Source organism: Chenopodium album, chromosome 18 (assembly GCF_948465745.1).
Source record: "Chenopodium album chromosome 18, dcCheAlbu1.1, whole genome shotgun sequence".
Lineage (NCBI taxonomy): Eukaryota > Viridiplantae > Streptophyta > Magnoliopsida > Caryophyllales > Amaranthaceae > Chenopodium > Chenopodium album.
Window position 1 is genome coordinate 43178969 of NC_137851.1, and position 26373 is coordinate 43205341.

The following is a 26373-nucleotide window of genomic DNA, read 5'->3' on the forward strand; positions in this document are numbered from 1 at the left end:
GTTGTTGTATCTGTTGTAGTTAGTTTCTTGATGGTTAAACTCTTAAGTTAGATTGTTTAAACCTCTGTTTTATTGGTATTTTAGTATTGAGTAGCCAAAGATGTTAGCTCAATTATTACCTTTTGTTTGCACTGGTTATATGCTAGAGTGTTTAAGGTTGTATTTTGTACTGAATTTTGGAATCTCTCTATTATATTAAATAAATATAAATATTTGTGATGTGCTAAATATATCGTCATACACGAAATGTTTGTAACTAAATCATGAGATATAAGTCATTGCTTAACAATCCAAAATATGTCACCCAAGTTTAAACAAAATAAATTACATGTCATCTAAGGGCCTGTTCATATTTACTTAATTTCAGTTCAGTTCAGTTCAATTCAGCTCAGCTCCAATCAGTTCAGTTCAGTTCAGTTCAGTTCAGTTCAGCTCTTAATTTCCCTCTCACATAAAATATTCATTTCAGCTCAATTCAGTTCAGTTCAGTTCAATTCAGTTCCAATCAGTTCAGTTCAGTTCAGTTCAGCTCCAATCAGTTCAGTTCAGTTCAGCTTAATTCAGTAAATATGAACAGGCCCTAAGTTTGAACACTAGATATTACATGTTCCAAAAGATATGTATCAAAAGACTCATTCCAAATACAGTTACTAAAACCAACTATTTCCGTCTGAACCTAACTTTCCCAAGAATTCGGACCTGAGATTCTGATACTCCTATCGGCAAGCTGAGAACCTACACAATGAGAAGAAGTTAGCTAACCCCGGGGTAGTCCGGGGATAACCACTCCGATGACAAAGTCAGAAAGTGTTTAAGAGAGATAGATAAGTAAGAGAGAGAAGGTAGAGAGAGAGAGAATGTGTAATTGATGCCCCCATTAATGGGGTCTTACCTACTATTTATAATGACCTACCTTGACAGGTGGCTCTCATCCATGCAGTACCTTCTGTGCCAAGTGTCGAGCTTCTGCTGCCACGTGTTGAATTCCGACAAGCCGACATGTCTTCCTTCTGGGACATATCGGCATCCTCTCACAATTGTTCAGGGTTTGGTCACGTGCTTTCACAAGATATCGGTCACACCCAGATATCATCCCATACAGTTAGCCCCCCAAGTGAGGACGCATGATCAAACGTCATCGTTCTCAGTTAATGTAGGCAACAACTTAACCTAACTACACAAACTTTGGGTTCCACTTCTCATTCTTCAAATTTCACCTTATGTTGGAAATTTCATGTGACAACATTTCTTGTATTCTGTCACGCACTGTACGTTAACAAAACTTTATTACTGACCTTGCCGTTGCCGCAGTTTGTTATACCCGCTTGACTTATACTCAGACACATTATCAGACGAAGCTTGAGAATATCTCAGAGACTCACATCTTTTGCTGAGAAGATTTGCTTCTATATTCTTTTAAGCTCTATATTCTTTTGCTGAGAAGATTTATTCTTATTTATTACTTTTATTACTATTTTATTATTTTATTTTTGTAAGAAGACAATCTTTGTACTATAACCCTGTACTGTATCCATTTGCATTATTATTGGCTTTTAACCGTTCTTTCCCCCCCAAGCGACCTTGTATGCCGATAGCAGACAAGGTCTACTTGTTATGAAATATCTGGGAGCGAAAAACCCCGTTTTCCCCCCCAAGTGACCTTGTATGCCGATAGCAGACAAGGTCTACTTGGTATGAAATATCTGGGAGCGAAAAACCCCGTTTTTCCCCCCCAAGTGACCTTGTATGCCGATAGCAGACAAGGTCTACTTGCTATGAAATATCTGGGAGCGAAAAACCCCGTTTTTCCCCCCCAAGCGACCTTGTATGCCGATAGCAGACAAGGTCCACGTATTACAATATGGAAGCGTAACCGTTTTTTTTTTTTTTTTTTTTTTTAAAAAGCGGGAAAATTAATACACGTGTCGTAAATCCTACCGTCATTTTTTGAAATTGATTGTCGAGTCAGGGCCGTTGGATTTCTGAACCGCCTTTCACCTCAACTGACTCTTTAGTTTTTCCTTTTAGATCAAAAATTCCTCCATTTTTCATTTCACTTTTCATCTTTCCAAAGCTTTTTCTCCGTCTCAGTTGTTCTTCGAGAAAGAGTTTACTTTTCTGACTCTTCCCGATTTTGGTCTACGCTTCTTAGTATATTCGGCGTGCTTTCCTTCTTCGTCACTTCTCAGTTTAAGTTCATCGTATCAGCGACTTTTGTCGAAGGTATTGTTGTTCCTTAACCCCTTGATTTTGCATGTTTGTTTTATTTTCTCATTTTTGAATTAAATGTCTGAAGATAGTGTCGAAGAGAATTTCCCTAACCTTAGTACTGCTAGGCGTTATTTAATTAGGAAATCCCTAGGCAAAGAAACTGGTAGTAACCTGGGTAATTCATCTTCCCTTTCTGATAATATTGATTACCCATTTGAGACGTTATCTTCTGAAGAAGAGAAACGCGCTTTTATGATACATAGGACCATTGCTCACCGTGAAAGTGCTTTTCACCCTACTAACCCTGATATCCCTGCCGACACCGAAATTCTTAACGACGAGCCTGTTAGTGTTCGTTATCACTTACGCAGCTTTGCTGGGAAACGCTATTTTAATCAATACGGCACTAACGTTGGCAATATAGGTATAAACACCATGCCAAGGGTACAGAGAACCAGTTATCAACCTCGTGCTGCTGCCGGTGAAGCTGCTAAGACCGCCAAAGCAGCTAAGGCAGCTGAGGCCGCTAAGGCAGCAGAATCAAGCAAAAGACCTGGGCAAGGTCAGGTTGTAAGTTCTTCGGAAGAAGAACCAGTGGCTGATATCCCTGCGAACCCTCAGGAGGGTCCGTCATCCCCAGTTCATGATTCAGCCGTCAACTCGGTTTTAGGAGATGACGAAACTCAAGAAGACAGTATCAACAATGAGAGTAGGGATGACATTGTTGACTTTACGGCAGAGGTTATCCAGGAAGAGAATCTGGACGAGGGCTATAACTCCGAGACTGACGGAGCTGAATTCCGACAACCTACTACCCTTGCCAGAGATGGAAAAGTGGCCAAGGCGAAAATAAGTGATGATTTTAGGAAAACGGCAATTGAAAAAGTTTACTGCCGCTGTGCTAAGAAATTCTTCAACTTACCTGACGGGTATGAGCTGTCAGTTCCCCCTTCTGGAGCCTCGGTATTAGATTGTCCAGCAGGTTCCGTGGCCGTTTATATGAAGCATCTAGACTTCGGCCTTCGCTTTCCCCTACACCCCTTTGTGGCAAAAATCCTAAAAGCCTGGAATGTCTGTTTAGTTCAGGTTACTCCTCCTACCATACGGGCTGTTATTGCCACCGTCTGGGTCATGCTATATCGAAACTATCCCCTAACCCTTAACGTTTTTAGACGACTGATTACCTTGAAGAGAGATGGTCAGTCAGATGGGTGGTGGTCCTTGTACACCCAACCTCGCAAATATACCGTCCACCCCAAATTGACAAGTTGTAAGGGCTGGCAAGTGAGGTTCTTTTTCATGTCGGTTCCTGAGGAATTTCCTCTAAGAAGAACCTTTTACCAGCCTCATCCTCGTTTTGATTCAGTCCCCGAGAGGGATCTTGGTAAGCACGAAGAGAGAGCCGTCAATCATTTTGACATCTCAGAATTTGATGAAGGTGACAGCAAGGTTCGTATAGTTCCTAAGGTGTGGGTGCCGAATGTGAGTTACATTCTGGGCAACGCGCCGTTATCTCATGTCGGTCTCTGTTGGACTGACAGTTATGGTACTGTTTATTTTATTGAATTTCTCTTCTTTTTCTTTCTCTTTTTTTTTATCTGTACCTAATTGATTGTACTTACATTCCTTATTCTCAGGTATTGACAAGTTGGACAATAAGCAACTCGGCTTATCTTCCGACGGGAAAAGAGTTGTTAGACGTTGCCCTAAAGCTTCAAGCCCCTACGACACTCTTGCTACCGTTTGCGGCCGCGCTCCAACTATCAGTGCCAAGAGAAGAGCTGAGATCATGGCTGATGACAACGCCAAGAAGAGAAAGACGACACCCCTGGCTAATCGGCGAGGTGGAATTGTGATCTCCAGCCCTAGACAACCTGAAGGGCGTGGTGGGAAGAAGAAGGACCAATCGGAGTCCGAGAAGACTCCACCCACCAACAAAGTTAAGAGCCCTGAGGCTATTGTGAAGAAGGTTATTCAGGGTGTTGAGATCGAAGATCTCACTTCTGCCGAATCCCCTCGTCAACCTCAGGCGGCCACCACAATTGCTCCTACTACGGTTGGGTCAGATTCCAGCATTCCGGCCCTGACTTATCGGTCCAATCAATGGATTGAACGAGTCTCTGGAAGGTTTCCAGATGAAGTTTTGAAGGGGTTCGCGGTCCCTGCTGGCCATTCCGGAGACCGTTGGCAACCTGATATGGATGTTGGCCGAAATGAATCTATGATTACCGATGACCCAACGCAAGGTGGGAATCTCGGTTACCGACTTCTGAGCAACCTTACTCTGCCGATGGACAGACCTGCTGGCCCAATCGGCCCCCTTGCTGCTACTCATATGCATAATATGATGAAGGTACCTTATATGCCCCCAATCGGCCCCCTTACTGCTACGCATATCAAGTTTTATGTTTTTTTTTTTTTTTTTTTTTTTTTTTTTTAAAAAAAAAAATATATATTTTATGTTTTGTTCTCATCTTTGTGATGTACTTATCCTGTTCGTTTAACTCTTTAACTTTTATTTACTTATTATTTTTTTTTTAGGCCGTCATGTCTGGTACTGAGCTGGTTGAGATGTACCGTTACTATCAGGAGAAACATCATCAGGCCTCTTCCAGCCAAAGTGCCATGCAGGAAATCATCAGCAATGCTGAAAGAGCCTTGGATGATTTGAAGAAAATAAAGGAGAAAGATGACAGGGAAATGGCAGAGCTGAAGATTAAGGCGGAGAGGGTCGCCAGTCTCGAGCTAGAGGTGCAGAGTCTGAAGACTCAGATCACCGAGAAGAATAAGGCCATTGAGCGCCTTCCCTTGGTTGAAAGAGATCTCAGCGATGCCAGAGCTAAAATAAAAAACCTTGAGGAGAAGGTTGTGCAAATGGAAGCCGATAAGCCTGGGATTCGTCAGAGAGCCGTGGGGCGTTATTTAACTTCAGATGAGTTCTGCTCCAAGCTCCAAGATCGTTTCGATGGAGGTTGGACTGCTGCTCAGAGATGTGTGGCTCAAGCCGCCGGTTGGAAGAAGGAAGACTGGGAAAAAGTTGAAAAAGCTTTCAATGAGGAGGCTTACAAGACCCCTTCTGGCTTCGAGACACAGCAATTCTCTGAAGAGGACTTGTATAATTTGGCGCCCAGTGCTGATGACGGCCCTCGAAATCCCAGCATTTTAAACTCCCCGGTGCCTGAGAATGCACAAACCTGAAGGGGCGGGCAGTCATCACCGACATCTTCCTGTGGGTCATGTATTATTGGGCCTTATCAGTTGTGACTCTCTTTTATTTGTCTTTTGTATGTGTTAAACACTTATTTTGACAATGCTGTTTTATCGGCATATACCCTTTTTTGTGGTGATGCCTGTCGATTGTCAACTTTACCTGTTGTGTAAACTTATTTTTATTTTCGTTGTTTGCTAACTGTCTGCATATTTTTGCACCCCATATCGTAACTGTGTTATCTTTGCTTATCACTTTCTAATTTGCTTGTTTTAACAACGAATTTGATAACTATATTGCCTTGCGAATTTTAACATATAAAAGATAATTTGCAAAAAACAAAGGTTTACCTGATGATTTGTCTGATATCCGACAACTTTCAACAATCGTCAACTTTTGAAGATCTTTTGAAGATATCAGGTCATTACCTGATGACTTAAAAAATTATATTTTAAAAATTACCAATGTACTATGGATATCACAAATATCATATCATTCCTTACTCCCCCCAGTGTACGTAGTTCGTGTTAGAGCTATGTACACTGAATAGTAATCATTCGTTGTTGGTTCAGATTACAACATCGGTCACCTACTGCTTTGCTGTTTCAGCCAGTTAGGTACCCTCTCGGCGATCACTTTCTGAGCTACGCCTCATATCGGCGTATACTCGAAATGATTTGGCCGGTATTATATTTTGAACCAGCAACCTCGCGAGTTAACGTATACAACTGATCAGGTTGTATATCTATTAATTTCACGGAAGCGGTTTTGAGCTGTCCGTCCCACTTAACGATGTTCTGTTAAATGGAGGATGCCTATTCCAACACACGTTGTCTAAATTCTTCTTCATTCATAACTGATACCCTTCTTGATATCAGCTTCACATAAAAATTGTACATTACACATAGTATTTCTTCAATACAGCTGAGTTCCATACATTTTTTAGGGGTGTCCCATCCAAAGTTTCCAGATAAAACGACCCTTGGATGACGACATCTCTAACCCGATAAGGCCCTTCCCAACTTGCAGTCAGCTTTCCATCTTCATTTCCCTTACCGGTTGCTGCTGTTCTTCGTAGTACCAGATCACCTATACTTAACGGGCGATGAGATACTCTTCTGTTGTAGGCTCTTGACATTCTTTCCTTAAATGCAGCTGACTTAACTGCTGCTTTTTCTCTTAGCTCTGGCAAAAAATCTAACTGTTGTCGTAGGAGTAAATCATTTTGGTCTTCACAGTAATGCTGAATCCTAAATGTCGGCAACCCAACTTCTGCTAGTATAACTGCCTCTGTTCCGAAAACTAGAGTATATGGTGATTCACCTGTGGCTTCTCTTACTGTTGTCCTGTTTGCCTACAATATCTCTGGTATCAAATCTGCCCACAAACCCTTCGCATCTTCAATCTTCTTTTTAATTGCCGTTACTATTTGCTTATTTGCTGCTTCTGCCTGGCCGTTAGACTGTGGATGGCATACTGCTGCGTATGCAAATTTCACCTTATACATTGTTAAGAGATCTTTGACTGGGTTACAATCAAATTGGGTTCCATGGTCAAAAACCATCGCCATTGGCAGCCCAAACCTTGTGAAGATGCTTTTCCATATAAACTTCTTCACTTCCGATGCTGTTATCTTCGCTACCGGTTCTGCCTCAATCCACTTTGTGAAGTAGTCAATCCCCACTATCAGAAATTTTCTTCCACCCGTGGCCGATGGGAACGGGCCTACTATATCCATTCCCCATTGGGCGAAAGGGATTGGATTTAATATCGGAGTCAGGTCATTAGGGGGCAAGTTGATAACTGGGGCAAACTTTTGACACTTCTCACATTTTTTAACGTAAGCCATTGCATCTGCATTCATCGTCGGCCAGTAATACCCCCTTCTCATTGCTTCTCTGGACAGGGCTCTTGCTCCGAGATGGTTGCCACAGCTTCCCTCATGCAATTCTTCTATCAATCTTGCTGACTCAAAATCCGTTATACATCTTTGCAACGGTAGTGAAAACCCCCTTTTGTATAACTGGCCTTGGTACATGACGAACCATACACTATCCTTCCGCAATTTTTTCAACTCCCCCTTATCTGTCGGCCCTACACCATGAACGATGTATGCCAGTATTTTATCATACCACTGATTCCCAATATCAACGCACAATACCTCTGCTGACATCTCATCTATACTTTTCTGCTTTAAAACCTCCACCATGACTGTCCTTTCCAAGTCGTTGAAACTTGAACTCGCCAATCTTGCCAGCGCATCTGCTTGAGCATTTTTCAATCTCGGAACTAATTTGATCTCAAAGTATTGCAGCTGAGCTGCTAACTGCTTCATCTTCTCCAAATATTTCACCATCGCCGGCTCTCGGGTTTCATACTCCCTACTGAATTGACTTGATACCAGCTGAGAGTCAGTTGTTAAAACTAGCCGTTTTGCCTCTGCTGCTATTGACAACTGCATCCCGGCTACTGCTGCTTCGTATTCGACTTCATTATTTGTTGCCTTGAACTTAAATTTCATGGCATATTCAAACATTTTCCCATCCGGAGCCGTTATCACAATTCCAGCCCCTGCCCCCGTTGTTGTAGCTGATCCATCAACTGATACCTGCCATGTTCCCAATTCTTCCTCTTCATCGGTGTATGCGGTTTCAACAATGAAATCCGATAATGCTTGTGCCTTAATTGATGTTCTAGGTTTATAGCTTATTTCATACTCCGATAACTCAACTGCCCATGCCAGTAATCTACCAGATGTATCCATTTTATGCAGTGACTTCTGTAAGGGGTAGTTAGTCAGCACCTCTATTGGATGTGCATCGAAGTAAGGCCTCAACTTTCTAGCTGCCACTACTACTGCTAACGCCATTTTCTCTATTACCGGGTATCTGCGCTCTGCCGCATTCAGTACATGACTGACAAAATATATCGGCTGCTGTTGTTTCTTCCTTTCTACTAACAAAACGGCTGCCACCGTTTTAGGCGATGCCGAGATATATAATTGCAACACTTCTCCCCTCTCGGCCTGGCAATTGTGGGAAGAGATCTTAGGTGATTCCTTACTACTTCCAGGGCATCACTTTGCTCCTTTCCCCACTCGAATGCCTTATTCTTTCTTAATACCATAAAAAACGGAAGTGCCTTATCAGCTGACTTGCTGATAAATCTGGTTAACCCTGCCATCCTGCCAGTCAGTCTCTGTATGTCACGAATGGTTTTTGGTTGTTTCATTTGAAGTACCGCATTCACCTTATCTGGATTCGCATCTATTCCCCGTTCACTGACCATGAAGCCTAAAAACTTCCCTGATCTAACTCCAAACACGCACTTCTCTGGATTTAGCTTCATTTGATATTTCCTTAAAGTCTCAAATGTTTCTCTCAGATCTGCTATATGGTCTCCTTTTTCCTTACTCTTCACTATCGTATCATCCACATACACCTCAACACCCCGTCCTTTCTGCTTCTCAAAAATCTTGTCCACTAACTGCTGATAGGTTGCCCCGGCATTTTTCAGCCCAAACGACATTGCCTTATAACAATATACACCAACATCTGTTATAAAAGCCGTTTTATTCCTATCAGCCTTATGCATGCTGACTTGGTGATATCCTGAAAACGCATCCAGAAAACTAAGCATGGCATGACCAGAGGTTGAGTCTACCAGCCTGTCTATCCGGGGTAATGGGTAGCAATCCTTAGGGCAAGCCTTATTGAGATCTGTAAAATCCACACACATTCGCCACTTCCCTGTCGGCTTTCTCACCATTACTACATTCGCCAACCACTCTGGATACGTGCAAGGCTCAATGAACCCTGCCGCTAAAAGCTTATTTACCTCAGCCTGAATTACTTCTATTTTCTCAGTTGAGAAATTGCGTTTCTTTTGCCTTATCGGTCTGAATTTTCTGTCAACATTCAACTTATGCTCCATCACCTCTGGATGTATTCCCGGCATCTCACTTGCCGAGAACGCAAAGACGTCTGCATTCTCACGCAACAAGCTTATCAGATTACACCTCGTATCCACATCCATATCAGCCCCAACCTTCACTGTTCTACTTGGGTCACCCGGTTGCAATTCAATTTGGACAGTTTCTCCCCCTAGTAACGGCCTTGACGTTTCCTCAGGCCTTGCATCAAAGTTTGTCATGGTTAAATCCTGAACTGTCGGCTCACCTTGCCTTATCGGATTACATGGTACCGTAACGTTACCAACCGGATTCTTCAAAGCTGTCACATAGCAGGCTTTTGACATAACTTGACCACCATATACCTTCTCTACAGCTCCCAAATTCGACACATAGGCTATTTCCAGATGGTAAGTTGATACAATAGCCTGCATAGCGTGTATTATCGGTCTGCCGATAATTGCGTTGTAAGCCGACTTAACATCCACCACCAAAAACTCTGCCATCACATCTCTTGCCTGTGGCCCATCACCCATCCTTACTGGTAACACAATACTCCCTTCTGGCCTTACAGTCGACCCATTAAACCCGATTACAGGATATGATACCGGCTTCAGGTATTGCCTTCCTATATTCATCTCATTGAAAGCTTGCATAAACAATACATTTGCTGAACTTCCTCCATCCACCAGCACTCTTTTGATGTCAGCCCCATTTATCTTGGTTATCAGGACTAACGGATCATCGTGCGGGGACACTACACCCCGTGCATCTTCTTCCGTAAACACTACCTGGTGAATTGACGCCGGCCGAGGACGGTTGTCTACGTCCAAAGCACAAACTAGATGATGGTGCTCCGCCAAATGTTTCTTTGACCCTCTAATTGTCCCTCCATGAATTGGTCCTCCCGTTATCACATCTACCCTTCCAGTAGATAACGGTGGTATTCCTGCATCCCCTTGTTGGACTATTCTTCCTTGTGTCCTTTCAGGTCTTGTTTCTCTCCGTTGCCTCTCAACTGCTTGTGCCGGCTGCTGATCCCTACCTGCATTCAACCGATACTGTGTTAAGTGCCCTTTCCTGATCAATTCCTCAATGTTGTCCTTCAATTGTGTACACTCCTCCGTATAATATCCCACATCCCTATGGAACATACAATACTTCTTCACATCCCTTGGCCTTGCCTTCATGGGAATCGGCCTTGACCAATCTTCTCTGTTCTGGTTTACTGAGTAAATTGCTGCCCTTGGTGTATTCAGGGGAGTGTAGGTGCTATATCTCATTGGCAGCCTTGTCGGCCTAGTATCTTGCCGGCTTCCTCCTCCCCTTCCCGGGGCAGGAGCTCTCGGCCTACTTCCTCCAGACGATGTCCCTTCACATTGACTTTACCCCTTTTCGGCAATGACATGTCTGCTACTTGTCTTCATTAATTCTTCACTCTTTATGTAATCATGAGCTTTGCTAAACGCCGCTGCTAATGTCGGCAGGTTTTTCCTTGTAAGGTACCGTTTAAAGTCAGAATCAACCAATCCATTCATTAAAGCCATCACAGCTATTTCCTGTTGCAGTTTTGGAATGGTGTTTGCCTCATTGTTAAATCGCCTGATATAATCCCTCAAAGATTCATCCGATTTCTGCTCCACGGCCATCAATTCTCCAGAGGTTCTCTGCCTCACACTGTTACTGACATACTGACCCACAAACATCTCGGTCAATCTTTCAAAACTATCTACTGACCCAACTTCAAGGTTGTTAAACCAATCGGCTGCAGCCCCAATCAAAGCAGTCGGGAAGACTTTACACCAGACTACGTCCGAGTTGGTGTACAACATCATGTGCCCCTCATAGGACGTTATGAATCTTGCGGGATCCCCTTTTCCATCATACCTACAAGTCGGCATTTTCACCTTTTCCATTGGCTGATCCAAGATATGCTGGGCAAATGGGGACGCTCTTAAATGCACCACTGTTCGCACTGCCTGCCCCTCTACTTGCGAACTTCTCTGCTGCTGAGTTCTGGTACTCACAGTGCGACTTGAGGATTGTTCATCCCGCCGTGATGTTGTATGCGATCTTATCGGCGACTCATGTCGGGGTCTCCTCGGCGAGTTCATCAACTGATTGTGTTGCTCCTCCTAGTTGCGGGGCGGTGTTCCTCTATCGGCCTGAGCGGCCCCCCTTTCAGCCTGTGCCGCCTCAGCTTCCTTTCTCTTCCTACTCATTGCACTCATCACCCTTGCGGCCGTTTCCAATTCATCTGGAGTGAATGCTGCCATAGGATCCTCTGCTTCCCCTCCTCCTGCAAGGGGAGTTATCGGCATATGAAACTGATTACCCCCTAGGGTATGGGTTTCATCCACTATTTCTACCTGTGGTTGTTCTACTGGTATTCCATTGTTTCCGGCCATGATTATCGTTGTTGTATGTATGTTTTATGTGAGGTTCTTAGGCGACAAAAGTGATCAATGTCCCCTCCTTCTAGCGCCAAATTGTTTCCGTCTGAACCTGACTTTCCCAAGAATTCGGACCTGAGATTCTGATACTCCTATCGGCAAGCTGAGAACCTACACAATGAGAAGAAGTTAGCTAACCCCGGGGTAGTCCAGGGATAACCACTCCGATGACAAAGTCAGAAAGTGTTTAAGAGAGATAGATAAGTAAGAGAGAGAAGGTAGAGAGAGAGAGAATGTGTAATTAATGCCCCCATTAATGGGGTCTTACCTACTATTTATAATGACCTACCTTGACAGGTGGCTCTCATCCATGCAGTACCTTCTGTGCCAAGTGTCGAGCTTCTGCTGCCACGTGTTGAATTCCGACAAGCCGACATGTCTTCCTTCTGGGACATATCGGCATCCTCTCACAATTGTTCAGGGTTTGGTCACGTGCTTTCACAAGATATCGGTCACACCCAGATATCATCCCATACACCAACAATCTATATCAAAGAATAATAGTTGTTAACATAGTGTCAAAGTGCATCAAGGTTTAGCGGCTGTGCTTGTTTGGGATGAAAGAACCTCAACCATACTCTTGTGTTTCTTTGGCCTTGGAATTCCTTTTGGTGCAGCTGAACATCTTGGTGCTGGTGTTTTAGTTGGTGCAGCTATTGTTGTTACTGGAGTTGATCTAGTTGGCACAAATGTTCTTTGTGCAACTGATGAAGATGGTGCAGAAGAACATGTTGTTGCAGATGTAGACTTTTTCTTTTTAGGTGCAGTAGGTTGTACATGAGCATTAGTGGTTTGATTAGTGACATTTCTATCTGAAACAGAATCCTGTTCAATAGCAGTAGATGCAGAATTTTGAACACTAGTAGATTAAGGCTGATAATGAACTATGGCAGTAGTTGGATACTTTCTTAGCCTACCATCCTTTGGAAAAATAGTTGGTGGCTTAGCTTATGGTTATTCTTACATTTGTTTTCATAGTGCCGTTCCTCACCACATTTGCTACACCTATTCTTTTTCCTATCTCTCTTAACAAGCTCCTTTTCCTATGCCTCTCCATGCTCTTTTACCTTGTTCAATTCTTCAATTTAGGTCTACCAGGAATTTTCCTAAATGCTAGAGGCAATGGTTGAGGTAGATTCACAGTAGGCCACTGATGTTTCCCAGGCATAGGAGAGAATGCAAGAGCATAAGTCCTTGCATAGGTAGACACATGATATGCTTCATGCACAAAATCTTCTACATTTAGTCTCTGCCTATAAATGCATGCATATACATGATCACAAGGTATACCTAACAATTTCCATCTATAACACCCACACTTTCTCTCAACCAATTTCACAACATATGTCTCACCAATTGTGAGGTGATCTACTTTGAATTCCCACACATCAACCTAAGTCACAACATAGTTGCTCACTTCCTCAGTAGCTCTATCTAGCTCTTTTCCCTAAACTCCTTTTCCCGACATACCATCTTATCCATTCCAACATGGTTAAGATAGGCTTTGATCTTGCCTCTCTAATGACACTATTGAAACTCTCACAACAATAATTCAATATCATCCCAAACTTTAACCTAGAACTGAAAGCATGTCTAGACCATACATGTGCAGGTATTTCATTCAAATACTTATATGCATCAGCAAATAAAAACTTAATTGATTACATTTGACAATCCAAATGCCACTGAAAAAGCAACCACAACATAACAACAACATAAATATGAAACTATAACTAAAAACTTATATCATGACATGCATCTTTCATAACATAAAATAGAGTAGATAATTTAATGCAACCAATTAATATACCTTTGTGGATGCTTTGGCTGCTTTCCAAAAGCATTCTTTGAACAATTCTCCAGGAAACTTCTTCTTAAAATTTGCCCAAATGTGCCTACAGCAGAATCTAATCTCTGCATTTGGCACCACCTTGTTGAAAGCATCAAGTAATCCCTACAACATGATATTTATACAATTAACTGATTAGTTTACAAGTTCAAATTTAACTTATTAAAAAAATAGAGCAAAGTACCTTTTATCTATCTAACATGTAGGTCACAAACTCACAGGAGCTTCATCATCCAGTTGGCCAACCCATGTCAAAGAATATCTCACACTATCCAAATCTTTCACCAACAGATCTAGGGACTATGCCCAAGTATCAGCATTCTCCACTTCCACAATTGACTAGGTAATAGGGAAGATATTATTATTGTCATCCTTCAATTCCCAATTCCAGTCAAACAAATACCAGGGTATGGACCCCCAAGATAACTGCTATCAACACCCAAGATGGGCCTACATCCAGCCAAAAAACCCTCATTGCAAGGTGTAGGCGTCTTTCGAAGCGCGCCTACATAAGCATGTTGTGAATATGTTTGGCACTCATAGAATATGGGAATTGACATTATGATTAAGGACAACGATTAGGGAAAAAGAAAAATAGTGGGATGCCAACAAGTTTTTCAGACTTGTAAACCGTTCACGAATCATTAAAAGACAACTACAATAAAGGGACAACGATAGGCAACAACGGTTGACCCGTGAAGGTTACACTCCATTCATAATCCATGTGATTATTAACCCCATATGGTTCGGAACCACAAAAAGTGTAATACCCCATATTTTTAATGTATTTTATAAACAATTTAATTAATTGTAAAATAGATTTCGGGTCAAATTATTAAAATTATCGGATTTAAATAAAGCAATCAAGTTTTAATATTTGGGTCAATAATTATCATCCTCCAATGTAGCCAATTTCGTAAGAAGCCCATTTATTCTATTTTCATAATAGCGCTAAATATTTCCTTCCTCATATCAGTATTTCATGAAGCCCAAATGTTACCTTAACCTACTCCACTTATAAATACTCTTCAATCCCTAAAATTTTGTCACCCTAAAATTCAAATGGTCAAGGTAAGCTATTTTATTTTTCTCCTTCCTTTTCTTCTATTCCTTTCTTTTTCTTTTTCTTTTTCTCCTTTCTTTTCCTTATTCTTTCTTTCTTTTTTGTTCACCATATAGTGAGTTTCATGCGTGGGATTTTGTGAGCTAATTCCACTTGCTACCCACATCATCAAACCCTACTCTAGCGCCAGCCTACAGCCCGCTGACCACCTTGCCAAAACCCGAACCTTCGGCGACGTCTAGCCATCTCCTAGCCGGCCACCCACCATGGCCCTTACTTCTCTCTCTTCTTCTATTTTAATTGTTGATTATAATGAATTTAGGACATGTTCTTCTTAGTGGGTTAGAGTAGTGGCGTTATGGATGAGCTGCACAAAGAAGTTTTTCCAAAACGAATTTTGGTCTACAAATAGTCAGATGATTTCACTTGGAAAAACCCACCCTTGCTCAAATAGATTTTAGTTTTTGTTTTCTTTTAATTGAGTCGAGAGTCCAATTCCACACTAGTGAAATAGAGTGTTCTAATGTCCTTATACTAGAGTTTATTCTTTCGAGTTGTAATTTGGGATATTGGAAAGTTTGAGTGAACTTCTGTTTGGAGGAGAAAGAGAAGTGAGAAAGAGAAGTGAGAAAGAGAAAGAGAAAGAGAAGAGGAGAGAAGGATAACAAATTGGGTGACTTGTTCCTCGGGGCTTTGGGTTTGTTGAGGAACTCAAAGTTAGAGTCTTTAGTTTGTAATAGGTCCTTTTTCCCTATTCTAGTGAAGATTCTTTTCCTAAAATCTCAAGTGGTCGTGGTTTTTCTCCTTGTTTAGGGCCAAGGACTTTTCCACGTAAAATCTCTCTTGCACTTTCAGTTCCTTTAGCTTACTTGTTTCTATTTCCGCAAAAAGTTTGACAAATCTGTCATATTACAATTCAACCCCCCTTTGTAAGGAGGGTGTGCCCATCGTAGGGGATCCTCTCCTTAAATGCCCATGGCCCTTTAAAAGCCTAAGACTTTACACTTGTTAGGGTGTATTAGGATTTGAATTCCTGACTGTTTGGGGGACCTTGAATTAGAATTGATTCTATCATTACGCTTTTTTGTAAGAAACAAGTAGGAGTCGCCAATGAGTTTTAGGAAAACTCATAAACCTCGTTCATGCCTTTCTCCCAAGTAGAGTTCAAGGGATATTTAGCACAAATCGTAAGTTTACCCATGCCCATATTGGTCTACGTGTACCAGAAATGAGTTCGAGAGCGAGGGTACTAAAATAATGTTCCCTGTAGGGGGAATTGCTATTCTAGCCCTAGTACGACCTTTACTAGCTCTTCCTTTTTCACAATTTCATCACCAAACAATATATGCAACGTGATACCTAAAACTAAGTTAGTTGATTTTATTTACAAGCATTAATCACGTAGGAATTACATTGCAAAGGTCGTTATTCTTATTTAATCAATATTCGTGAAAAGAACGATAAGTAAACAAGATTCGCCTTGACTTAGGTGATCAATCAACAATCAATTATTCAATTCTATTATTTATTTAACACAAGATACTATGTGGATTTAATTAATTAAAAGTTCGTTTAAAGGGATTAAGCAACACTAATTAATTAATTAATTAAAGGTTATTTAAACAAGAAAAATAATGGTGATTGATGTAAGTGCTCGGGAATTTACCACTTCTCTTTTCTAGATCTTCATTTAGAACACTTATGGACTCCTTCGTTTAGAACACTTAGTAACAAGTATCGAGGGGGTGAGTGTTTAGGACAAGAGGGTTAAGAGTACACAAGTTCACAAAGTTTCTGCTAGAGTTTTAGGTTAATTTCTGTCTGTTTTAGCCTCATATTAAGCCTCTATTTATAGGGAATGGATGCATTTAGGGTTTCGGGGATATTTCCGCAGCAGGTGTCGTGCGCATCAGAATAAGTTGCGCGCGACAGCCCAGCGCAAGTGAGTTAGATGCGCTGCTCAGGGAAGTGCAACTAGATGTCTTGCGCGCGGTATTATGGTTAGATTCGATTTTATATTTTTATGAAATTCTGAATCTTTCGCAAGCACGTCACTAGACGTTGCGCTAGGTATCACGCGCAACCTTGTGGGTTGCGCGCACCAGACTAGCGCGACTCATTGAGATGCACGCGGATTTCTTTGCAGCAGCATTGATTTTTAACCTAGGCGCCTCTAAATATGTCATAATTAGGTTTTAACCTCGGGCTTAAGCCAATTTATGATCGGGCTTAGTTAACTTGGACCTTAATTCATTTTGTTTTGGGTTTGGCTAGTTATTTTTCATTCTTGTGACTTAATTAGTTGTCCATAAGCATACCTCATGTTGATCCAATACAAAGATGGATTTGTTTATCGTCATAGCACTTCTTGTTGGGACAGGAGGCCAAAAATAGATGTCTACAGTTAGCCCCCACTTTGATCAAGTCTAGAATAGACGAAGATCAAAGTAGCCAAGGAAATAAATCCGAGACTCATTCTGTGAATTTCCCTAAGAACAGAGAATCTTTTAGTAGTGTTAAGGATGTCGAAACGATCCTTGATTCGCTAAGTGTTTAAGATAAGTAGCTATTAAGGCTAGAAAAAAGTATTTTCTAGTCTTAACGCGCTAAAGAATCTAGATTGATCCTTTGTAAATGTAGACCGCTTTTACAAGTAAAGGCTGTCCTGGGTGATGTCATGTCATGAGAAGATATCGGTTTAAAAAGAGTAAAGAGGATGATATCTTCTCAATTATGGCATCGTTGATCTAAAGTCCCTCGATATGTCATTGAAACTTTAGTCTGATTTTAACAAGTTAAAAAGATGATAAAAGGAGGGGTGTTTCGGCATTCGTGCCTAACACGTGAATAAAGTTCTTGACACTCGCTTGTCAAAACGCAGTATTTGATGTCCACAAGATAAAAATACATGTCTCAAGACTGGATGCGGCATATATCCAAATCCAGTGAGAGAGAAGAAAATCGGCAACTCTCTCAGCAGTTTTGTCCACAAGATGAAAACACGTGCCTCAGGATTGGGGGCATGTGCCTAAATATATGCAACATCGCACGTCGCTCTTTATACAGGGGGTGGAAAGACACCCTAACTGTGCTGTAAGCTAGTAAGCTCACTAACTACCGTATTTGCTTCCAATTGAGAAGTGTCTGTTCTCGATTGGTTCGGCGCGCCAATCGACTCGTTTTAGCTAATGCCTACAGAAAGACAAAAACTCTACCATTCTAGTTACGAGAGGTAGATCACCTTGCTGCGAAGAGGTGAAATTTTATGCAACACCTACACCATACAATTTTACGCTGTACGACAACGCCATCCTTTTTGTGTAGGAGTTTATAGGTACTATAAAGCGGAAAAACATGAATCATATTCACAAAACACCTAATCCCATGATTGCATGCATAACACACAAGACACGTAATCATACCTTTGAAGCGTAAATTCCACATAACAATCAACAGGCAAATTAGAGAGAGAATAGAGCCCCAAACGTTGGTCCTCTACTTAGTCTACGGGATTCGAACGAGTCGTCCATCAATACTAGATTGTTCGAGTGAAGGAGGAAAACCGCGATCACCACCTTTAATGGACTGAACCGATCACCACGAACCACCACCACCACGAACCACCACATTGGCGCTGAGGGAGGAGGAGAGAGCCGTGAGAGAGAGAGAGAGATTTTGAGAGGGGTTTGTTTTCGTGTTTGCTAATTAGGTTTTGATCAAACTAATCACTCAAATTCCAATAATGAAAACCCTAGGCACTTAGTCTATTTATAATCACATTATAATTAGACCAAGTCACGAAGCCCAAAACCCTCCATACTACTCCATATGGCCGGCCATGCTAGGGGATGAGGCCTATCATGGGCCTTGTCCTTATGCTCGATCTAGGCCCTTTGTGTGACCTTATAGGATCCGTCCAATTGGGCTTTGGCCTATTTTACTAGCCCAAAGATCGTTAGTACCTGTAGCTACGATATAATGATGACCCAAATGTACGAACTTAATTTTCTCCATAATTTGATCCATTTATATATCTAGTAATTGCACATGACGAAGACATAAATCCTTCAATCTCCCACTTGTCTTGGACAAGTGTGCAATATTCAAATTCCTTAAGTCAATGTGTGTCGATTTGATAATATGATTGCATCACATGTCGAGATCATATTAATCCACAAATCGTTTCTTGAAATCTGAGTTCGAATTACAAAACCAAATGATTACTGAGTAATGCATTTGAACGCGATCACGTATTTTCTGAATTCTCTCTTTTCAAGCGACCATGACACATTCCCTAATTTAATAGGTAGACTTAATCCTATCTTGTAGCAACAAGGCTCGCACTCAACTTTTGAAGTAACTAGGAAACATCTTTATGATCTCCAGTTACGGGGAGACGTTTGAATGTACGTCAGTTAAATCAATCATTGAATAGAATCAATGTTCCACTCATGTCAAAGGAATCCACTAATATATCCGGAAGCTATATACTTGAACTTCAAAGTAGGTCAATAGTTCGATTATGCATCATTCATGCATATCCAAGTGATTGACCAAGCATCACTATGCCTCTATAGCCCATGAAACTATGCTATCCAATCAATCTTACATGCTAGTGCGTTTATTGAAATCATTTATGTCCACTTTAATGATTTTGAACTAGGAACTTGAATAATATATGAATTTTGTTCACCTGTGGGGTTTCATTCACCAGGTCATCAACCCGATGAGCCCATAAATTCATAATTATTTTGGACATTTTATTTAATTTCCAAAACCATAATTAAATAAGAGAAATAATAATTTCTATTTTAAACATAATTTTGCAAATATATGCATTCCTTATGTAATATTTTTTCTCAAAACATACACAACTTGAATTATATAATTTGCTACAATCCAAAACTTTTATATAACTCTCATACCTTAGTCTGTAGAAGGGGTTTAATAAATGATATTCTCATTCATAATAAAACTCTGCTGATCATGACATCTCGCAAGTCATTGATCTCATAAACTAGGTGATATCTCATATCTATTTGTTTGGATTTGTGATGTGACCCTGACTCCTTTGTTTTAGCAAAGGTGACTTTTTAGTCACAACACAATTTGATCCAAACTTCCTCCTTAACTACTCTTACTGTAGCTAAAACACATATTCTGACATTGAGTATGTGACAGCATTCTGCTTTGAACTCTTCAAGATTATTGTACTTCTCCATTCAGACACAAAATGCATCTAGATCACCATCTAAAGTAATCTAGCCTGTTTTGAAAACTTGCATCCGTATAACTTTTTGACAACTTGTTCACTCTTGCCATCATAAACTAGAAATACTCCTTTAGTGCTTCTCAACTACTCAAGGATTTGCTCTTAGTAACTTTTTGTATGCTTATTCTGAATTTGCTTGAAACCTGCTACACATGCACAAGTCACATGTAAAATCTTGCTTTGTACATATCATGGCACATATAATGGACCCTTTTGCAGAAGCATAAGGCACACTATCCATACAACTCAAATCTACTAGCTTTTGAAGGCATCGAGTTTTACTGAGCTTAATACCATGAAACATGGGAAGACGTCCTCTCTTAGAGTCTTGCTTCATGAACTTGTCAAGAACCTTATCAACATAAGTCTCTCGATGTAGTCCAATCATTCTTCAAGATTCATTTCGTGGATCTTGATTCCCAATATGTACTCAACATCTCCTAAGTCTTCCATATAGAACCAACTCTTTAACCACTACTTGACTTATTCAAGCATTGATATGTCATTTGATATGAACTGTATGTCATCTACATACAAGACTAAGAAGACCAATTGCTCCCACTAAACTTCTTGTTTCTACAAGTTTCCTTTTCGTTCTTTAAGGAAATCAAACTGTTTGTTTGCCTAATCGAAACAAATGTTCCAACTCCCTGATGCTTACTTTAATCCATTAAATGAATTTCTAAGGTTTGCAAAACTTTCTAGGATTTATGGATTTCAAAATTCTTAGGTTGTATCATATACATATTCTCCATCAAGAACATTTCAAGAAGGTGATTTTGATTTCCAATGCTGAACTTCGTAATCGAAATCAGCAATCACTATAAGAATCTGAATAGGCTTACGCAACTAATAAGTTTGACCCTATTTGTAATAATATCATGGACTAACACATATTTGTAGACATGGATTCCATTCTAGATTTCATGGCCTTAAGCCATTTCCTGAGTTGGCACATACCCAAAGCTTGCTTGTAGGGTATGGGTTCTAACCGTTTCATTAGGAAAATTTTAGAATCCACCTTTTCTCAGAATTTCAACAAACTGTTTGTTTTGATCCTAAGTAACCTACGATAGGTATAAGAAACAATAGAATTATTCTCTTCAACTCTTTGAAGCCTTTCATTCAAGTGGGACGATAGAAGCCTCGCTAGTTGAATTAGCTTTTTTGACATATGATTTATCAAATTAGCTTATTTCATACGCCCTCGTCTCTGATGTAGTGTTATCCAAATCCATTTGTTGCTCGTCTCGAATCTTACTAAGATCTAACTTTACTTCCACTTGGCTTTGTAGTAAGAGATTCTTTCTATAAAGACACTATTGCGAGCAACAAACACTTTGTTATCTACGCGATTGTAGGAATAATACCCTTTAGTTTTCATGGGAAAACCCACGAAGAACTATTTACTTGATTTAGGGTTCATCATGTCATCTTTGTAAACATTTTACATCGATTTCATAACCCTTAGTCCTGTTTAGAAAAGACAACTTTTGAAACATTTCCAATTCATAACTCTTATGACATCTTTTCAATTGCTTTGGTTGAGTTTCTGTTTAGTTTATTTTGCAATTGTTGTTGTAAAGTATATCCTTAAAACGATATTTGTACATCATTAAAGTTAATTTAGGATCGAACCATGGCAAGCAAAGTTTGATTCCTTCTTTCTAACGCACATTTTTAAGTGTAGTGTTTCTGGATTGTGAATTAATTCAACAATTCCCTTTAGATGATCATTTACTTTGAGTTAAATATTTATCACAACAATCATATTGTGGTGTTATTTTGTTTATCTCAAACTGATTTTACATTTCATTTTGGTTTTTTTGAACATTTCAATGATTCCAAGCTTTACATCATTAAGTAATTGTCGACATATTTACTTAAATCGTTAATAAAAGCAATGAAATAGTTAAGTCTCTTGCTAATTCTTAAACTTAGTGGTCCACACACATCATATGTATGAGTTCCAAAAGGTCATTAGGTCCTTCACCCTTTCAACTAAAAGGTGACTTGGTCATCTTACCTTATCAAGCATGAATTCTAATTCTCAAGTGATTCATAATCAAATAAGAATAAGAGTCCATCCAATTGTAATCTTTGGATGTGCAAATGGTTTATGTGACCTAACCTTACTTTGTTATAAGTAATTTTATTTCAAATCATCTAATCTTGCTTTTGTGATCTACTTATATTAATGTCATAAAACAAAATTAACTCGTATCTAGCATAAAATGAAAACAATTTATAACCTTGACCATAGATCAACACTTGTCCATACCAACTAAAAACCAAATCAGTATTCAATAACAAACCGAAATATTATCTCATCAAAAACCGGAAATAAGTCTAAAATCATCATAAAATAATTAGAAATTAAAACTATGAAGCTTTCTTTGTCACTCGAACATTTCTAGTGCACCCTTGCCCTTAGCCTTTTGCCCCTTCTTCTTGAACCCCTTTCCCTTCTGAACCATGAGAACCTCTTTCTTAGGTTCCTTAGGAATTTGCTTCTTAGTACTAACCAACATCACATGCAACTCATTCATAGTCTTTGTAGCATCGAACATGTTAAAGTTCATGATAAATTGGTTGAAAGTTTCTGGAAATGAGTGGAGAATGATGTCTGTTGCCATCTCATCACTGTATGGGTGCCCCAGTTTTTTCCATATTTTGAATAAGGCCGATCATTTTGAAAACATGATCATGAAATGTGGTACTCTTCTCCATCTTACAATCCAGAATCTCTCGATGGAGCTCGTACCACTCAACTCTAGCTTGTTTATTAAACAAAGCTTTGAGTTCTTGCATGATAGTGTATGCATCCTGGTCCTCAAAACGCTCTTGAAGACTAGGCTCCATAGTAGCAATCATTAAGCAAGTGATAGGCACAACCCTATCTAGTGCTTCCTTGCGCTTACTGACCTCTGCTGCAGTAGCATCCTCACCCAAAGGTCCTGGCAATGGGGTGTCAATGACATCTTCTCTACCCTCACATTTCATAACAAGCCTTAGCATCCTTTCCCAAGTGGAAAAGTTTTCTCCTATCAACCTATCCTTCTCAAGGAATGGTCGTAGATTGTAAATGTTGTTGTCATTGTTACGGCTACCCATCTATGTTAAAATAAGGCAAAGTTTAATAATTATGTTTAATTTGATAATTGAAGTACCATAAACGAATTATGTAGGTAACTTTAAATGCACTTTATTCAATATTAAATGATCCCAATTGAATTTTAAGTGATTCCAAGACCCTTAATTTGTGTAATAGTTGACCGGACTGAGGCCTTACCATCAAGCATTACATTTTCAAGGTGAGTAAACTCTTTACTGATTACAACTCTTGTAAGTCTTGGTTGAATAATTAACCATCCATGTTTAATTATTACCCTTTGCTTCAAGGTTCTAAATGCTTCAGGTAACCTTGTTGAGCATAACCAATTAAATATGTAGAACGTGATCTACCCCAAATTATCCAAGATAACATGTGACACTCTACTAAGGCCAACCCATCACTCACGATCGAAGGATTGTTGGGTATCTAATTGGAAAAGCAATCTCAATATTATTGAGACCTAGATTTATTATGTTGTGATTATTTAGTGAACTCTAGCGCATCATTAATCGACATAAATAAAATCCGAAAATTAGGGTTAGGGTGTTCGAATATTTTGAATACTCCAGGGCTAAATTCGGTCCTCTTCATGGCTATTTTGAGCATAATTAAATCACATTTAATCAATTTCAAAAATTTAATCACAATAAAAATAATAATTGAACCATAATTAAATTAATTTCTCCCTCTTAATTGATTATAAAATTAAGAACATGGACTTCAAATAATCGTATTATTATCATCAACCGTGTTCATGCAAGAGGCTAACTGATACCACTGTAGGAGTTTATAGGTACTATAAAGCGGAAAAACGTGAATCATATTCATAAAGCACCTAATTCCAAGATCGCATGCATAACACACAAAATACATAATCATACCTTTGAAGCGTGAATTCCACGTAGCAATTCGACAGGAAATTAGGGAGAGAATAGAGCCCCAAGCGTTGGTCCTCTACTTAGTCCACGGGATTCGAACGAGCCGTCCACCAATACTAGATTGGTCAAGTGAAGGAGGAAAACCGCGATCACCACCTTTAATGGACTGAACCGACCACCACGAACCACCACAGGTATATAGACTAGTACTGTAGGAGTTTATAGGTACTATAAAGCGAAAAAACATGAATCATATTGTAGACACCTAATTGTGTCTCCCCAAAAAACGAAACCCAGTGATGAGTACCTTTCACATCATTTGAGTATTGAACGAAATGAAAGTGTGAAAAGTCTTGTGATGCGGTTGTTTTAATAAAAATAACTCTTCTTTCTGGTTTTGAAAATGTACTCTATTTATGAAGATATCCAGGAAAATTTAGTTTGGTCCATGATAAGGGTCCAATAATAGTGTAGTTAGATTGGGCTCGAAAAGAGCTTTCCAATGATATATTATAAGCCCAATTCCGATGAATAATGAGGAAGTTATGGCTAAAATACTAAATTGGGCTTGAAATGGTTTTATGGCCCAATGATCTAGTGGAGGGCCCATTAATTAATATTCCTAAAGTTATTAGGATTGATTTTAATCTTCTAGAATAATCTAGAAGGTTGTTTTGAGTTCTAATGAGATTAGGACTAATAATTATATCTTTGGAAAATTTGTCAAGAATAAGCCAACCTTTGAGTAGTTAGCTCAAAATAAGCCAACTTTTCGATTAACTTAAAATAAGTCAACTTTTATATGATATTTTCTCAAAATAAGTCAAAACCTGTTAGATTAAAAGATTACCGGTTATTAAGGTAAAATATGACACGTGTCATTGCGTGGTTGGTTCATTTTTTTAAAAAAAATTAAGATTTAGTTTTTGAGTTATTATTGAAAAAAAAAATTCAATTACCAATTAAATGATTGTAAAATAGATAAAAAAAAAGAAAGAAAAATCACAGCCCCCTCCCCTGTAAACGGCCGGCGAACATCCCCTCCCCTACCAACATCCGATGAACAGCCCCTCCCCCTGCAAACGGCCGGCGAACAGCCCCCCCCGGCCAACGGCACACGAACAGCTCCCCCAACTTACGCAAGCCCATTCTCATTCCTCCACCCCTCCCCCTTTCCCTGTACTGAAAACGACCCCAGCAAGGAGCTTAGTCAAGCATAACCGGGTTGCCTAATGCTCCGATCGAAGAAATCAAATTCGTTGGGTTCAGGGTTTTGGGGTGATGTTTTTTGGTGGGGACAGGAGGGTGGGTCGATTCATGGTGGGGATGGGGAAAGGGGTCGTTTCGCTGTTCCCGATTAGGGGGATACGGGGAGGGCCGGAGGGATGGTGTCGGGGTTGGGTTTGGGGGAAGCGAGAATAGGGAAAAGGGAGTGGTGGGTTGTCGTGGGTAGGTCGCCGGCGCCGGGAAACGAGAATGAGCTCGGGTGTTAGTCGCCGTCGCCGGTGTTGGCAGGGAGAGGGAGCTGCCAGTAGTCAGTTGGGGTCGGGGAAGAGGGGTTGGCTGGCTGACTTTTTTTATTTTCTTTTAAGTTTTATAATTTTTTTTAATGAAAGAAAAAATTTGTTTATTTAACATAATTATAGTTAATCATTTACTTAAATTTAACAAATTACTTTTACTAAAAAAATTGACCTGTTTAGTAAGTTGTAGGTCATTTGACTTATTATAAACAAATACCCCTTAAAAAAGGACTTATTTTGAGTTAATTGAAAAGTTGGCTTATTTTGAGCTAACCATGCAAAGGTTGACTTATTCTTGACAAATTTTCCTATATCTTTTATGAAAATAAAGAATTCTATTTGGATCAAAACAAGTGTTTTAAAAGAGATTAAATCTGATTTTCAAAGATACGTACGGGTGTTTTTAATCGAATTTAATTAGATTAAGGATTCCGTACGGGTTTTTAGAAAACGTGTGAATCAACGCGGAACGACAAAGCTAGTGCGCCACGACAAGCCTGTCGCATCGCGACAGGGCTGTCGCGTCGTGCTGGACCCTGTCGTTCTGCGACAGGGGCAGTTTTATTCCTGATAAGATTCGTTCTTTTCTGATCGTTTCCGGGCTATTTTCTCTATAAAAAGGGTCGTATTTCCCCGTTTTAATTAACAACAATGAACAGTATTCTATTCTCTTCTCTCTCAAGCTAATAGCTTTTCTTTCTCCCTTTTTCTAAGCCTTCCCTTTTCAAATACAATATACCGCGTTCACAAATTCTAGACACACCTAGCCAAGCTCGAAGTTGGCTTCGCCCTAGACGTGAAAGGTTGATAATTTCTGAGGATTTGGTCCCAAATCCCTATTTCAATTATTTAAATTAATTGTTAGATTTAATATTTTCCTTGAAGTTACTA

At 39.9% G+C, this 26373-nt stretch overlaps 1 protein-coding gene across 1 annotated transcript; it reads right to left on the reverse strand.

Annotated features, from left to right (window-relative positions):
• Nucleotides 1-6317: 6317 nt before the first annotated feature.
• On the reverse strand, nucleotides 6318-10483 carry LOC145592175 (uncharacterized). Its single transcript, XM_081648636.1, has 5 exons — nucleotides 9185-10483; nucleotides 8660-8950; nucleotides 8543-8617; nucleotides 7149-8444; nucleotides 6318-6773 (listed from the first exon to the last, which is right to left on the reverse strand). The coding sequence occupies exons 1-5, from the start codon at nucleotides 10481-10483 to the stop codon at nucleotides 6318-6320; spliced, it is 3417 nt and encodes a 1138-aa protein (XP_081504762.1).
• Between the last annotated feature and the right edge of the window lie 15890 nt (nucleotides 10484-26373).